This window comes from Anabrus simplex, chromosome 6, assembly GCF_040414725.1.
Source record: "Anabrus simplex isolate iqAnaSimp1 chromosome 6, ASM4041472v1, whole genome shotgun sequence".
In the NCBI taxonomy this organism is placed as follows: domain Eukaryota; kingdom Metazoa; phylum Arthropoda; class Insecta; order Orthoptera; family Tettigoniidae; genus Anabrus; species Anabrus simplex.
In genome coordinates this window covers 195,188,934-195,204,999 of record NC_090270.1, presented here as the reverse complement: position 1 = coordinate 195,204,999, position 16,066 = coordinate 195,188,934, and the positions used below count along the sequence as shown (strand labels likewise).

Below are 16,066 nucleotides of genomic sequence, written 5' to 3'. Positions count from 1 at the left end.
GAGGGACTGAATTCCGGCACCTCGGCGTCTCCAAAACCATAAAAGGCGTTAGTGGAACGTAAAGCAAATAACACTAATTATCATTATTATTATTAGTAGTAGTACTATCAATTCATCAGTCCCCACTGATCTGCATATATGGCTGTCACTTTGGCGGCAGTTTCCCTATCAGTTATTTGCATAGTCAGTTTTGAGTATTTTCAAAGCAGATGGAATTTCATCGGATATCACTCTTAGTAAATTTTTCCCATCCTTAATTCCTCTTCCTATAAACAAACATGCACTCAAACTTATCCTCATGAATTCCAATTTTAGTTTCACTTTATGATCGTTCGTACTTTCATAAGCTCCATTCAAGCTTATTCGTATGTTAATGTCATTCTACGCCTTCTCTCCACTGACAGCTCGAAGCATACTCCTTAGTCGAGGGGCTCGTCTTCTTGGTCCCAAATCTTTCGAGCTTGAAGTTAGCAAAATTTTGTAACACTCCTGTTATGTGGGGAATCGTCCAGAAAGCATCGTTCTGTTTTCTCTGGATTTTTTCCAGTTCTCGGATGAATTAATCCTGGCGAGGATCCCATACCTTGGGACCATAATCTAATCTGGAGCTTACCAATCTCCTTCACGTCGCTACTACAACTACTAAATACCCTCATAACTGGGGTCAGGATTAAAGGTACCAAAAACAGTTAAAATAGGCAGGCATAAAGGCAGTAAAATATCTAAAATAGGCACGGAAATAGGCAACATTGTATAAATAACCAATCAGATAGGCATTAAAAATTACTTATAATGTAATAGTACACCCACTGATTACAGAAGGAATTTACAACTAACAAATTTTCAACACTTTCAAGCAACAATCGTGTTTTATTGTCATGGAGAACGTTAGTGTATTATAAGAAGGATGTCTCAACATCACATGGAGTGATGGGACAAAACTTGAATAAAGCCAGTTGATTTGGTTTTAGATCTAATGCTTCACCTAGCTCACCCCCACAATGGATAATTTTACTATCTCTTTCCACCCTGGATTTCATTGCATAACCCTATCAGACTTCTTCTCATACCGGCTACCAAACCTGATGTTTTTTATGAATACTCCCACTAACTTCTTTCACAATCCTAATGGATTACAGAAAAAGCATGGCACTCCTCTCCAACTCTGTGATGTCTCCCGATAGCTTGCTGAAATCACCCTTAAGAACACCTAATTTGATCGAAACGATGGGAAGGACATGGCTTTCTCGGATCCTTTAATACAGACGGTACCCTCAGCGTCCATGGCCTGAATTATGTAATGTTGCAAAAAGGAAATGAAAAACAGCTTTCAACAGTACATAGGTAAGGTAAGGATGTATTCTGCCCGAAAGCAGGTCCGAACCTCCGCAGAGGTGTCCTGAGCCGGAGTTTACGTGCGGTAGGGTGGCCAGTTCCTTTCCGCTCCTCCATTCCCTTACCCCCCACCAACAGCGCTTGGCAACCCATCCAAATCTTGAGCACGCCAAATGTTGCTTAACTTCGGAGATCTCATGGGATCCGGTGTTTCAACACGGCTACGGCCGTTGGATCAACGATACATAAATGTCCATAATTTCTACAAAGAAATGCGATCGTAGTCCTCAATCACAAGATAAGGAAAGGGAAAAATGAATTTACTATTTACCTCAAGATTCGAAGAAAATTTCCCTTCCATCGATAGCGAAGTTGGAATCTCCAGTTACCCACTGCTTCAGCCAGTAGCACTTTGAAGAAGTGTGTTCGGCAATGCCGAAAGAAGTATCTTCAAAGTAGATCTCAACACGATCTCAAAACAAAGTGTCCAGCAACTTGCAGCGAGAGGGAGTTAGGGAATATGGGTGTATAGAACATAATTCGACATTGATTGGTTCTCGTGTATTATCATAGATGTGGGAAGGGTGGAATGTTTCGAGGTTAAATTGTTCCTTGTTTGTTCTGAAGTAAATTTCCCGAACGATATTTCTGTAGACTTCCAAGAATTCTCCTCATTGTCAGTGGGGTAAATAGGTGTTGGGAAACGGAAAAATAATTCTGTCGACCACACCAGCTAGAATACAATGCATTGAAAGGAAAATGGTTTCGTCAGAATGCGTTAAATAGGCAATTATCTATATAAATAAAATCGTAACTACCGTGGGTCTGTACATTGACCATTTTGGCGAAATTTTCATTAAGTTATCCGTTTCAGGAGTAATAATGGCCATCTACATATTTTTTCACCTTTGATGAGATACTTCAACCAGACTTCATATTTAGCAACCACCTGTCCAAAGATAGATTTTTAGGTCAATACCATGTCAAATTCCCGGAAATGACTCGGGGTTTATAGGAAATCGGAACAGTGATTTTACTCTCCCACAATATATACCAGACCTACCTGACTGGAAATCGACCACCTTGATGAAAATCCTTTTTAAAACATTTTTTTCCTCATGTGTCTTTTCTCGATCTCGAAATGTTGAGGCAATTTTAATATTGGTCCAGAGCTTCTTTTCAAGGCATTTCGTGGCTAAACGGTAAGTTGTATCACAAAACGGGTGGCACAATCTTCATTCAATTTGGAGTGATCTACAACTTTCGTCCTATGATGTTTTGTCGTATCTCTATTCCTTATACATTAGATTTGTCTCTATTTCTCGATTGTACGTGTGAGCAAACCTTATCCAAATTTCACCCTACTCAACGTTTCTAACTCAATCTTACCCATAAATAGATGAAATAGGAGAAAATATCTTTAGACCAGACATTTAGGCCGCTAAATGAGGCGTCTTAAGGTACAATTCGTTTATCGATATGACACATTGTTTGGCAGCAGTTATTCTGTAAATTAAGGGTTGCAATATTTTTAACATGCATTTACTTCGTATGTCGATCTACATATATTCATTGAAGTCGATTTGTAGTGATGTAGAAAGAGTGTGCCTGCCATTATAATTAATATTTTACAAATCGATAGTGAATCTCAGCAGGAGGGCGTCTGCTATTGTAATCATTACCCTCCATATTGACTTTGAATGGCAGTAGGAATAGGAACCTTCTCCAACGCCTGTTTAACTGGCATTAGTACGGGGGGAACTACGATTGTAATGAATAATTTCCTTTTCAATTTGACTGGCAGAATCAAGGGAGCATGCAATTTTGTTCGAAACTCCCTTAACCGATTGTGTTTGGGAGTTGGCGAGTGTGCCCGCCAATATAAACACATTTATCCATCTATCTCTATTTTTTTTTTTTTTGCTACTTGCTTTACGTCGCTCCGACACGGATGGGTCTTATGGCGACGATGGGAAAGGAAAGGCCTAGGAATGGGAAGGAAGCGGCCGTAGCCTTAATTAAGGTACAGCCCCAGCATTTGCCTGGTGTGAAAATGGGAAACCACTGAAAACCATCTTCAGGGCTGCCGACAGTGGGGTTCGAACCCACTATCTCCCGGATGCGAGCTCACAGCTGCGCGCTCCTAACCGCACGGCCAACTAGCCCGGAAATTTATCCATCTAAAATGTGACTGGCATTAGGCCTGCTATTATCATGAAGCTCACCAACACGGTGTGACTGACATTAAGAAAAGGGACCTGACTTTATAATGATAACAGCACAACTCAATTTTGACTGGCAGTAGGGAAGGTGCCTGCCATTATAATAACACTCCTCAACTTTAATCTGTCCGGAAGTAGGAAAGGGGGTCTGCCATTGTAACGAATTCTCTCCAAATCGATTGTGACCGTGCAGTGGGTAATGGGGCCTGCACTTTACATTGGAAACAGCGTTTGGGAACCTCTCTCTGCTGTTTCTGGATAACGCTAAGACACATGAAATTTTAAAAAATCTAATTCACTGCATGTACAGTAATTTGCTTTGACATCCGTATACAATGCAAAATACCGTAGTGAAGCAGGGTACAATTGCTAGTATTCCATATACGGACGAACCCGTGAAATATGTGTTTGTAGACACAATAAAACTAACAAATTGCTGCTTCAAAGAGCCTACAACGGATTTATATCTTTAAAGCCTACATTTCTGTTCGCAGGAATCAAGTAGGCAAAATATCATTCCTACACGTAACCACATGAAGAGATCTGTAAAATTCATTGACTATCTCGTTAATGTGATTACATTATGTTGGTAAAATTATGACCTGTAGCTTAAATGACGGACTCCATACATACACATTTCCTGTCAGTGCACTTTCCTTCAGAATTAGAAGTATAAAGTACGAACATAGAGAGAACATAACGTCACAAAATGGGAATTCTCCTCATCAACCTCCTCAAAGGACCCTGCTTCAACAAGCTACTAAAGTATGAAACACCCACGCCGCACACTGTATTTCAAAGAGCCAGTATCAGACACAATTAAAATCCCACGCACCGCACGACAACATTATACAGAAATGCCCTCTAACCTCAATATTTCAAATGAACAAAATATTTCTAGTAAGCTTATTAAAGGCTGCATTCAGAACTAGTACAACAGGCTGCAAAGGTTAGCAAATTCAACCTCAACAAAGACGTATTCTCTAGTCTAAATCAAGAGTTTATGAACTCAAATATCATGAAACAAACAAAACGCAATTCCCACCATGGTTGCAAAGGACACAAAAATTCAGTAAAATGTAATCGGCTTTCAGCCTTCCCAAAACACGCATATGATAGCTCCCACTATTTCATAGACATCAACAGAGAGCTTAAATTCTTATATGGAAAATAAAAGCAAGTTGTTAAACATTTATAGTAGAAAAACGAAATACATTTCGTAAAATAGCCAGCCAAACCAATCTCAATGATCACACACACTTGAAAAGATTCCACATATTTGCCATAATAAAAGATTTGAAATTTCGGTAAAACAACAATTCATACTTTTTAGCTCATAATTAATCTTACTAGAGGTTATTCTGATGCAAAATAGTCTGGAATGTGTATTATATTCATCTGTATTGAATTATTTGAATTTAGGCAGCGCCCTGTCAAAGGGGACCGTATTGTAGGCTATTTTATATAATTAAATATTAATTCGTACTAAGAACTATCTAAGTCATTGCTGCACATGAAATTCTTCGAAAAATCGTTATCATGCATTCATTTTCTAATAAACGTAAATACAGATTGGCTATAGTGACGTTCCACCTCTCTCTAGCAGGGTTGCTTCACCTTTCCGCCCTCCGAACCTCCTTGACGGACAGGTCTGTGCAAGAAGGCTTCTATCCAGGCCAACTACCTGAAATCAGTCCTGACTCGAGCACTTGATAATAGACGTGTTGAATCATAGCTGTATGTAAGTTAAGCATAGAAATACTTTCTCAGATCTATCGGAGAATCATATCTATAAAAATAAAATTGTAACGACCGTGTACCTGTACATTGATTATTTTGGCGAAATTTCCGTACTGTTATCCGTTTCAGGTGTAATAATGACCATCTGCATAATTTTTAGCTTTGGTGTCTGTTTGTCTGTTTGTTTCTCTGTCTGTTTGTCTGTCCTTCTATAACTTGAAAACTACTGGATATATTCCCACCAAACTTCATATTTAGAATCCACCTGTCCTTGGGTAGGTTTTAGCGCAAATATCGTTTCTAAATCCCTGAACTGAGTGGGGATTTTTACGAAACCGAAACCGTGATTTTGCACTCCCTCAAAGTATACACAACCGAACTTAATGGAAATCTACCTCCCTTAATGAAAAATAATTTCTAAATCTTTTTTCTCATGTGCATCATTTCGATAACAGGATTTAATAAGGGAGATATCATTAACGGACCGTTTCTCGGTACAAATCTCAGCGGACTTAACGCAAGAACGGGTGCGCGTAAAGCGTATTTCTTACAACTTGAAAACTACTGAAGATATTTGAACCAAACTTTACATATATAGCATCCATCTGTCCAAGGGTAGGTTTCCTTGGTGTCTGTTAGTTTGTTTGTTTGTCTGTTTGTCTTTCTATAACTTGAAAACTACTGGATATACAGTATTTCCACCAAACTTCATATTTAGAATCCACCTGTCCTTGGGTAGGTTTTAGGGCAAATAATGTTTCTAAATCCCTGAACTAATTGGGGGTTTATACGAAACCGAAACTGTGATTTTGCACTCCCTCAAAATATACACAACCAAACTTAATGGAAATCCACCTGCCTTAATGGAAATTAATTTCTAAACTTTTTCCTCATGTGCATCATTTCGATACCAGGATTAATAACGGAGATATCATTAACGGACCGTTTTTCGGTACAAGTCCCACCGGACTTAACGCAAGAGCGGGTGCGCGTAAAGCGTATTTCTTACAACTTGAAAACTACTGAGATATTTGAACCAAACTCTATATTTAGCATCCACCCCTCCAAGGGTAAGTTTTAAGGTTTAAAACCATTTCAAATTCCCTGAATGGACTGGGGTTTTATAGGGGACCGAAATGGTGATTTTTACTCTCCCACAATATATAAAGTACAAGACCAACCTGACTGGAAATCGATCAAACTGTTTGGAAATCCAATTCTAATTTATTTTTCTCATGTGCATTTTTTAACGGGAGGATTAATAAGGGAGATAACATGAAAGGTCGGTTTTCAGGCTAAGTCTAGCAGACATAGCCCAAAAGGTGTTATACGAGGAGCAGATTCATTATCTATCTAGATAAATTATATCGTAACGACCGTGTGTCTGTGCATTGACTATTTTGGCGAAATTTTCGTACAGCTTTCCGTTTAAGGGGTAATAATGACCACCTGAATATTTTTTAGCTATAGTTTCCTGGAAGTCCTAAATTCCCCCCCCCCCCCTTCTTCGCCCAAAATCAAGATTGCCTCACAATCTGCCACACGAGCTGAACAATTAAAATTAAGCAAATTTATACGTTTTAGCCGGTAACCTACGGAAATCTTCCAAGAAATTGAAATATTTCACTTTTGATGCCGAATAATATTGAAATATAGGCAATTTAATGACGGTGCAGACCTTCGTTTCGAGGTATTTCGCGGCTAAACGGAAAGTCCTACCACAAAACGGATGGCACGATCTCCGTTCAATTTCGAGTGATCTACAACTTTGGTCCTGTGATATTTTGTCGTCTCTCTCTCTCTCTCTCCCTTATAGGGTAGATTTGGCTGTATATTTCGATGGTTCGTAAATTTTTTGCTTTTTACACGTGTATTAGTTTGATACACTTATAGGAAAGGTAGAGTCATCTAATTTGGCACGCACATTGACACGACCAATGGCTATATGCGGACCCAATTTCATGATTCTAGCTTTCACATAAGTATGTGAAAAATAATGTAAAATGATGAAAATGAACCCAAATTTCACCCCCCTTCAAATATCGTAACTCAGTCGAACCCACAAATATGTGAGGTACGAGAAAATGTTTTAACACCAAGCATGTAGAGCGATAAAAGGGACGTCTGAGGGTGCAAACCGTTTGTTGGTATGATGTACCGTTTAGGAGCAGTAAATCTCGAAATGAAGGTTTGCACTTTCAAACGTGCCCATGCTTATCTGTCATCTATATAAATATAATCGCAACGACCGTCTGCCTATACATTGGCTATTTTGGCGGAATTTCTGTACAGTTATCCGTTTCAGTTGTAATAATGACCATCTGCATATTTCTTAACTTTGGTTTCTCGGTTTGATTGTATGAGTTTTTATAACTTGAAAACTACTGAATATATTTCTACCAAACCTGTCCTTGTGTAGGTTTTAGGGCCAATATTATTTCTGAATACCTAAATTTACTGGGGGTTTATCCGAAACCGGAACCATGATTTTGCACTTCCTCAAAATATGCACATCCGAAATTAATCGAAATCTACAATCCTTAATGCAAATCCATTTCTAAAACTTTTGTTCTCATGTGAATTTTTTTTTTGCTATGGGCTTTACGTCGCACCGACACAGATAGGTCTTATGGCGACGATGGGATGGGAAAGGCCTAGGAGTTGGAAGGAAGCGGCCGTGGCCTTAATTAAGGTACAGCCCCAGCATTTGCCTGGTGTGAAAATGGGAAACCACGGAAAACCATCTTCAGGGCTGCCGATAGTGGGATTCGAACCTACTATCTCCCGAATGCAAGCTCACGGCCGCGCGCCTCTACGCGCACGGCCAACTCGCCCGGTATGTGAATTTTTCCACAGGAGAATTAATAAGTGAGATATCATGAACGGTTGGATTTGCAGGTTAAGACCAGCGGACGTAGCCAAAATGTGTTGTACGTGGAGCAGATTCCTTATCTATCTCTATAAATCGTAACGACTGTGTGTGCCTGTACATTGACTATTTTGGTGACATTTTCGTACAGATACCCGTCTGAGGGGTAATAATGATCGTCTGCATATTTTTTCGTTTAATTTCCTGAAAGTCATAATTTTTACCCTCTCACCCAAAATCCAGATTGCAGCATAATATGCCAGACAAGCCAGAAAATTGAAATTTGGAAAAATTATACGTTTCAGTCTGTAACGAACGAAAAACTTCACAGATCTTGATTTTTTCATTTTTTATCCGCGAACAATATCGAAATATGGAAGCAATTTTAATGAAGGTGCAGACCTTCGTTTCGAAGTATTTCGTGGGATAAACGGGAAGTCCTATCACATAACGGATGGCACAATCTTCGTTGAATTAGGAGTGATCTTCAACCTTGGTCTTATGACTTTTTGTCGTATCTGTATCGCTTATACGTTAGATTCGTCTCTATTTCTCGATTTTAAGTAAATTTGGACTCTTTACCTATATAATTCATACTTTCAATCACTTACAGAAAAGGTAGTATGATCAAACTCTACACGAACATTGGCCCACCCAGTACCCATATGTGAGCCAAATGCTATGTCACATAATTATCAGAAAAGAAATGCATTGTAAGACAATCTTACACAAATTTCAACCTATTCAACGTTTCTGACTCAATCCGACCCATGAATATATGAGATGCGAGAAAATATCATAGGACCAACCATTTAGATCGCTAAATACTGCTCCTTACAGTACAATACTTTGTCAGTATGACGTACCGTTTAGCAGCAGTTAATCTGTAAATGAAGGTCTGCAATATGGTAAACATGCATATACTTTCGTATGTCCATCTATACATATACATTGATGTCGATTTGTAGCGACCGAGAAAGGGTGTGTCTGCTATTGTAATCAGTACTCCCTACACCGACTTTGACTGCTGGCAGTAGGAATGGGGTCCTTCCCCAACTCCTGTGTAACTGGCATTAGTAAGGAGGGCCTACCATTTTAATGAATAATTCACTTCTCGATTACTCCTGCAGAAGGCCAGGGATCATGCAGTTTTGTTCGAAAGTACCCTACCCTATTGTGTTTGGCTCTAGGCCAGGGTTTCCGCCATTATACACAAGTGTTCCAATCTAAAATTTGACCAGCATTAGGCATAGTGGCCTGCTATTTTCATGGAAACTCACTAATTCTGCGTGACTGGCAGTAAGCTGGCTGGCAGCAGTAAAAAGGGCCTGTCATTATAATGATAACTGCACAACTCAATTTTGACTGGTGGTAGGGAAGTTGCCTGCTATTATAATAAAAACTCTAACTGTAATCTGTCTGAAAGTAGGAAATGGGTCTGTCATTGTAACTAAAACTCCCCAAATCGATTGTGACCGCGCAGTAGGCAATGGGGCCTGCAATTATAACGTAAACTAGCCAACTCGATTGTGAATGGCAGTAGACAAGTGAGCCTGCCGTTATCATCACAACTCCGCAACCCTCACTTTAACATTGGAAACAACATATGGGGACCTCCCCATGCTATTTCTCGGATAAGGCTGAGAGACATGCAATTTTAAAACAATCTCATTTACTGCACGCACAGTATTCACGTCGATATCCGTATACAATGTAGAATACCGTAGCGAAGCACGGGTACATTTGCTAGTAATACATATAATTTTCAAACTTGTTCAAACTATCACGCATTGACAATCATCGGCAAGTTCGTGCAAAGTAAAGAATATTGTGCATATACATACGGCAAAAGGATAAACAACAAACAATAAAATGGGGTAAAATAAAAGAACATCAGCAAACGGCACATGTAGTTTTTAAAACCTTCATATCTCTTCCGGCTGAGCTCGCAACCTAGTACATATATATTGTACCGGTTACGACCTGTACATAAGTATTTTTTGAGCATAAGTTACGTTTTTTACCACGCGTAATGTTCCGAGCGCGCCTGGTTTGTTTACCGGCAGCGAGGACCAGCTAGCGAGTGTATGACGACTGTGAGCTGTGACGTAGCCACAGGGGCTAGCTAGACCACCCGCTCGTCTCAACACGTGTTACCAGCCTTGACTGGTATTTTCTGGATTCCACGTCACTTGTTCTAGAGAGTTCGATGGAGAAAATTTTGAAATTTCTATAATCATGATGCTAGCGAATCGAGCGATATGTCATCTTGTTTGGGATCACCTAAACGTCCCAATGCTCGAGTTTCAAGCAAATCCATCGAAAGACTCGGGAGATATACAATCAAACCGTAATATGACGTAGACATCCCGGACTGAATAAAAGGAGGACCTACTGTAGCCTATTCACACAGTCTCAGCTGAGTAGTCAGTGGGGACACTCTTGCTGCTACTATCATCGTGGAACTCTGTCATTATACAAGTGTGGGAAGACGATTCTTCCAAGTACTATAAAGTGGACTCTTAAGACTTCGAGTGTTGTAGAAAATTTTCTAAGTCTTCGTAATTGAACTTAGAATATTTACAAGTGTTAATTAAATGGACTTGTATTATTTACCTGCCTACGAGATTGGAATTTTTCTAAGTGTTCGTGAAATGGACTTGTATCATTTACATGGGTTCGAAACCAGAATTCTTCTAAGTGTTAATTAAATGGACTTGTATTATTCACGTGCCTTCGAGATAAGAATTTTTCTAAATGTTCGTGAAATGGACTTGTATTGTTTACATGGGTTCGAGACCAGAATTCTTCTAAGTGTTCATTGAATGGACTTGTATTATTTTCATGTGTTCGAGACCAGAACTTTTCTACGTGATCATTGAATGGACTTGTATTATTTACGAGTATTCGAGATTGGAATTTTTCTAAGTGTTCGTGAAATGGACTTGTATTATTTACGTGGAATATTTGCGACTGTTGAGGAACTCATCCTTCTAATAGACAGTGATTGATTATCATTGCTAGTGATGAACTTTAACTTTCCAACGGCTTTAAACGAAGTTAGGATTTCACTTACATTTACTCAAAGACTTGTACATTTGCCAGTGTTGGTTTAAAAGACTTATAAATTTCGTCAGTGAATTTATTTATGTGGAAGGACTTGTGTTTTCGTCTGTGGTCACTCAAAGACTTTATGAATTTCACCAGTGATTAACTTTAAATATATTCAAACTTCCAAGTGAATGGACTTGTGTTTTCATTCGAGTTTAGGCAAAGACTTGCACCTTCGCCAGTAATGAACTTTGAGTTTAACTATAATTTCACAAGAAGGGACTTGTATTTTTCGTTGCCAGAAGTTATTCAGGGACGAGGATTTTCCTAGTGATGAACTCTAAATTATTAATACCACTCATATCGTTTTAGGAGTGTTGGAAGTCTTGATGTACAATTATCAAGAACTCTGCTTATAAGTTGATCATCCAAGGTTTTTATGGACTCAGTGCTACTAGTGACCTTGGGAACATCAATCCTCTCAGTCTCATTGGGCTGAGGTTGTACATGCCTATCTACAACATCGCCTGGATCACCGGGGTTCAACCCGGGCCTCAGAGTTCGAGATATCTCTACTTGCCGTCAATCCAGACAGTCCAGCTGCCTCTGTCTGGAGTATCTGGAGTCCCTGGAATCCCTGGAGTCTTCTGGAACGTGCTTCAACCAGCTTGGCTTGGTGAGCCGGAGAACCTGAGCCATACTATTGGAATACGAGGAAGACAATCCATTTCTACTTAGAGGTGATGTGCAAATTCATGACTTATTTGAATAAACTCTTGTGCAATCAGAGTCAAAGTTTTTTCTGTAGATAGGACCCTACCTCCTGTACCGAGCCCTAGCTACAATTAATCCAGTTTTTCGCCCTGAGAACTATAGTCATGCTACTTTTAAATTTAATCTGAGAGTCGGGCTCTTTTACTGGTACAATATATATACACATGTTCAAAATTTATCTGTTAGAATCTGAGTATTATTTTGTACAATCAAGCATGTCATTCTGTTACTAATATGTATTTTACAGGAATGGTGGATGTATATATGTTCAGTCCTCATCCCGAAGGCTGGTTGGATCCTCAAAAGCTCCCCATCAGCTGTCATAAATGGCCTGGTGTACTGCGGAAGTGGGGAGTAATGTAGTTTCCCGCTGTTTTCCTACCTGAGCCAGAAGATTATATTACATATCACTATGCCAAGTCCACTGAAATGCATGCACCAACCGACCCTATGAGCAACATTTTCACACCACTGATGGCAATGGCATTACCGGCATCGCTAGTACCTCCATCACTTTCATTTTGTCAAAGCCAAGAACACTATTAAGACAGATCAATGAAAGTAACAAAATTGTTCTAGACCACACCAGAAAACACAGTGCACTCTAAATATTAGGTCTCCCCAGCAAATACATATAGTGCTCGAAGTGTTAACATTTCGTGCTTCTACAGAGCGGAAAAGCTTAAAAGTTTTATCATAAATTTCAGACATTCTGTTTTTTCTTTATTTCTGCTTGTGTACTCAAAATGTATAATTTTGTAAATGTAATGTTAATTTAAATAATTGTTGTTTCTCTTCACAGGTTGCGAAGCTGTTCTCCTATTCGTGGACGATGGGTGAGTTTCTTTGCAAGGTAGTGCACTACATGCAGAGTGTATCCGCCATCTGCTCCGTGCTAACCCTCACCGCTATGAGTCTCGAGCGGTGAGTAGCTAGTAGTAAATTGATATAGTTGTTGATTATATTCAAGTGTCTTAAACATGGTCGTAACTGTTTAAACAGAATGTTTTCTTTTTATTGCTACCTGTTCGTCATGCGTCATGACATTTAATCTCCTCAAACGGGAGTTGTCATTGTATTTAACTACAGTCAAGTAATACGAGAGGATTTGATTGTAGGCAGAATATTTTTCATACTGCATCTACCAGGATAGTTTAACGTAGATCTTCCTAATTGTAGGACTGAAAATATTCTGTTGTAATGATAGCCATTAATTAAATTTGAAGATCATTGGCAATGAAATCATTAGTGCCTAAAGTGCCTTTACCGCAGAGGAGAATTCATATGAGGTTTTCATATTGATCCATGAAAATATGTTTTATACTTGCCTTCATAGTTCTGCTTGTTTACCCCCGTACAGATCTCGGTGAATTTTGCCTAAGATTCCGAAAAATTGTATTCTGTAAACACATACACACACTATAGTTAGTACAACTTAACAACATCGTATCTCTCACTTAGGTGTGAGACAATATTCAGTTACGCACAAACCAGAAGAAAAACTGCATTCTGTAATTGCGTATTATATAATATTTTGCAAAATACAATCAGTCACCACAGTTAGACAGCTTGAAATAACTTATTATTAATTCTGAGCCTACGTTCAGTTACAACGGGCAAGTTGGCCGTGCGGTTAGGAGCACACAGCTGTGAGCTCGCATCCGGAAGATAGTAGGTTCGAATCCTAATGTCGGCAGCCCTTTAGATAGTTTTCCGTGGTTTCCCATTTTCACACCAGGTAAATGCTGGGGCTGTACCTTCATTAAAGCCACGGCCGCTTCCTTCCCATTCCGAGGCCTGTCCCATCATCGCCATAAGACCTATCTGTGTCGGTGCGACGTAGAGCAAACAGCAAGAAAAACTTTCACTTACGCAACAAAACAGAATGAAGCATTGTAGCAACGAATTTGACATGCTTAATACGTTGAAATCTAAAATTATGGCGTTGAGAATTACAATCACGTTCTAATAAGACACTTCTCATTCAGCAGCTAATTAATAATTACTCACTATCATAAAATTGTGAATTACCGAGCTCGATAGCTGCAGTCGCTTAAGTGCGGCCAGTATCCAGTATTCGGTAGATAGTAGGTTCGAACCCCACTGTCGGCAGCCCTGAAAATGGTTTTCCGTGGTTACTCATTTTCACACCAGGCAAATGCTGGGGCTGTACCTTAATTAAGGCCACGGCCGCTTCCTTCCCACTCCTAGCCCTTTCCTCTCCCATCGTCGCCATAAGACCTATCTGTGTCGGTGCGACGTAAAGCAACTAGCAAAAAAAATGTGAAGAATTTTGGTCTGTATTTGATGATGAATATATAAGTTAATCAAATTAATTATTATTTTGTTCAACAGTAGGTACAGTAATGATTCATTATATAATTTTTTACGCCCGATTAACTAATTTTATGGTTCTTGGGCTTCGAGGTGCTGGAATTTAGTTTCTGAGGATCACTTTTTCGTATAATAAATATTTGCTGGCTGATTTGAGTACCTTCAAATACCTCGGGACTGAGATAGGATGGAACCTAACCATTAGAGCTCCTAAATTCAGCGCCCTACCATCTGCGTCACTCACAGAGGAACAGTTTGTACTGGTTGAATAATCAAACAAAGTATCCTTAACAATAACAGCATTCATGTTACCGTCAAGTCAACGATGTGTTATAATTAACTGCTGACAAATAGTTGAGTAGCTTCGAACACTTAACTGATGACCATGTAGAACGACCTTGCGTGTGTACTGTGCAAATGCAAATATACCCACAGCTCTGTGTTAACGTTACATAAAACACTTTATACCGAAATCTGGATTTTGACAACACAAACAGAATTTCACGCTTTACGAACCTCTTTTACTAATACGTGCAGTATTAAATACATCAGGGTATTGAACCGAGGAGTAACGATTTCTTCGAATCAACTCCAATAAAATGACGCCACGCACTAACTTCATCGGCTTAAGCTGCTTAAATCGGTTAACTATATCCACACGTTATATGGGTACGAACTGCACAGCATAAGAAGTAATGCAAAACATTTCGCGAAACCATATACCTGTCCTGAAAAGTTCGGGCACAATAAGAGATTCTATGTTGTTTTTTCAACATCCTGCGCTAGCTATTGGAATAGCAATCCACAACGCGACAATTGTTCAATGGATTTTTATGCGGTTTTCGCTGTTGTCTGGAGAATTTTCGGAAAAGTGTTATCATGTATTAAACAAAAAACTGTGTTGAAAGGAACCCGAATAGTAAAGATTTCTGGGAATCACTAGGAGAAAATGACGCCATGAGAACACTTCATCGGTTTACGCTGCCTGAACCGTTAAGGATGTCTACAAGCTGTCTACAAAACGTTCTCAGAGATCACATATTTTTCATATAGTCTTCCACTATACCAGCTGTTAAGTTTCTTAACAATACTGCTCCTCGCAAGGTACGGGAAATACATTCGTGAGGCTTAACTTAATACTGCCTGAAGCTTCATAACTGAAAGACCGCTTGACACATTTTCTCGGCCCAGACAGCTTAAATTGTTAGATGTATTCACAAACCAAACGCACTAGTATTGTGGATCATAAAGGGTTCTTGAAAATTTCCGTGCGGCCACATCTTCGTAAGGTAGCCCACAATAACAGCTTTTATATTTGTTAAGAGTAGAAATCCTGCTCTAGGTGTGGGGAGAGCATTTCTGAGACTCGGATTAACTTTGCTTAAGTTGTTGAAGCTATCCTCAAACCACGTACGCAAGAACTACAGATTATAATGTCCTACGAAAAATTCAACGAGACCGCGTTATTGAAATGAAGCTCTGGCCTACTTCGCACATGTGAACCAAATTAGTTTGCAAATCCAAACAATGATAGAGGAAGAAAGAGTATTTCCATACCAGCAGAGACAAGAAAAAGTTAATATTAATAAAGTGCTCCATCTCCTATGTTTTGGAAAATACAGTATAAGAAAGTAATTCGTCACTGAGTGACAAATAAATAAACACAAAAACAGGTGCGTATATTTAACATTCGTCAGTTTTGAAATCTCCCAGGTATCATATGACCTATGACAGTCAAGGT

The 16,066-nt window shown here is 39.2% G+C and overlaps 1 protein-coding gene across 1 annotated transcript in view; it reads left to right on the top strand.

Annotated features, from left to right (window-relative positions):
• LOC136875930 (QRFP-like peptide receptor) overlaps positions 1-16,066 on the top strand; it is a 624,754-nt gene that overhangs the window by 470,036 nt on the left and 138,652 nt on the right. The window contains exon 2 of the mRNA XM_068228260.1: positions 12,794-12,915. Within this exon, the coding sequence (XP_068084361.1) occupies positions 12,794-12,915 (122 nt within the window). The remainder of the gene's footprint in view (positions 1-12,793; positions 12,916-16,066) is intronic.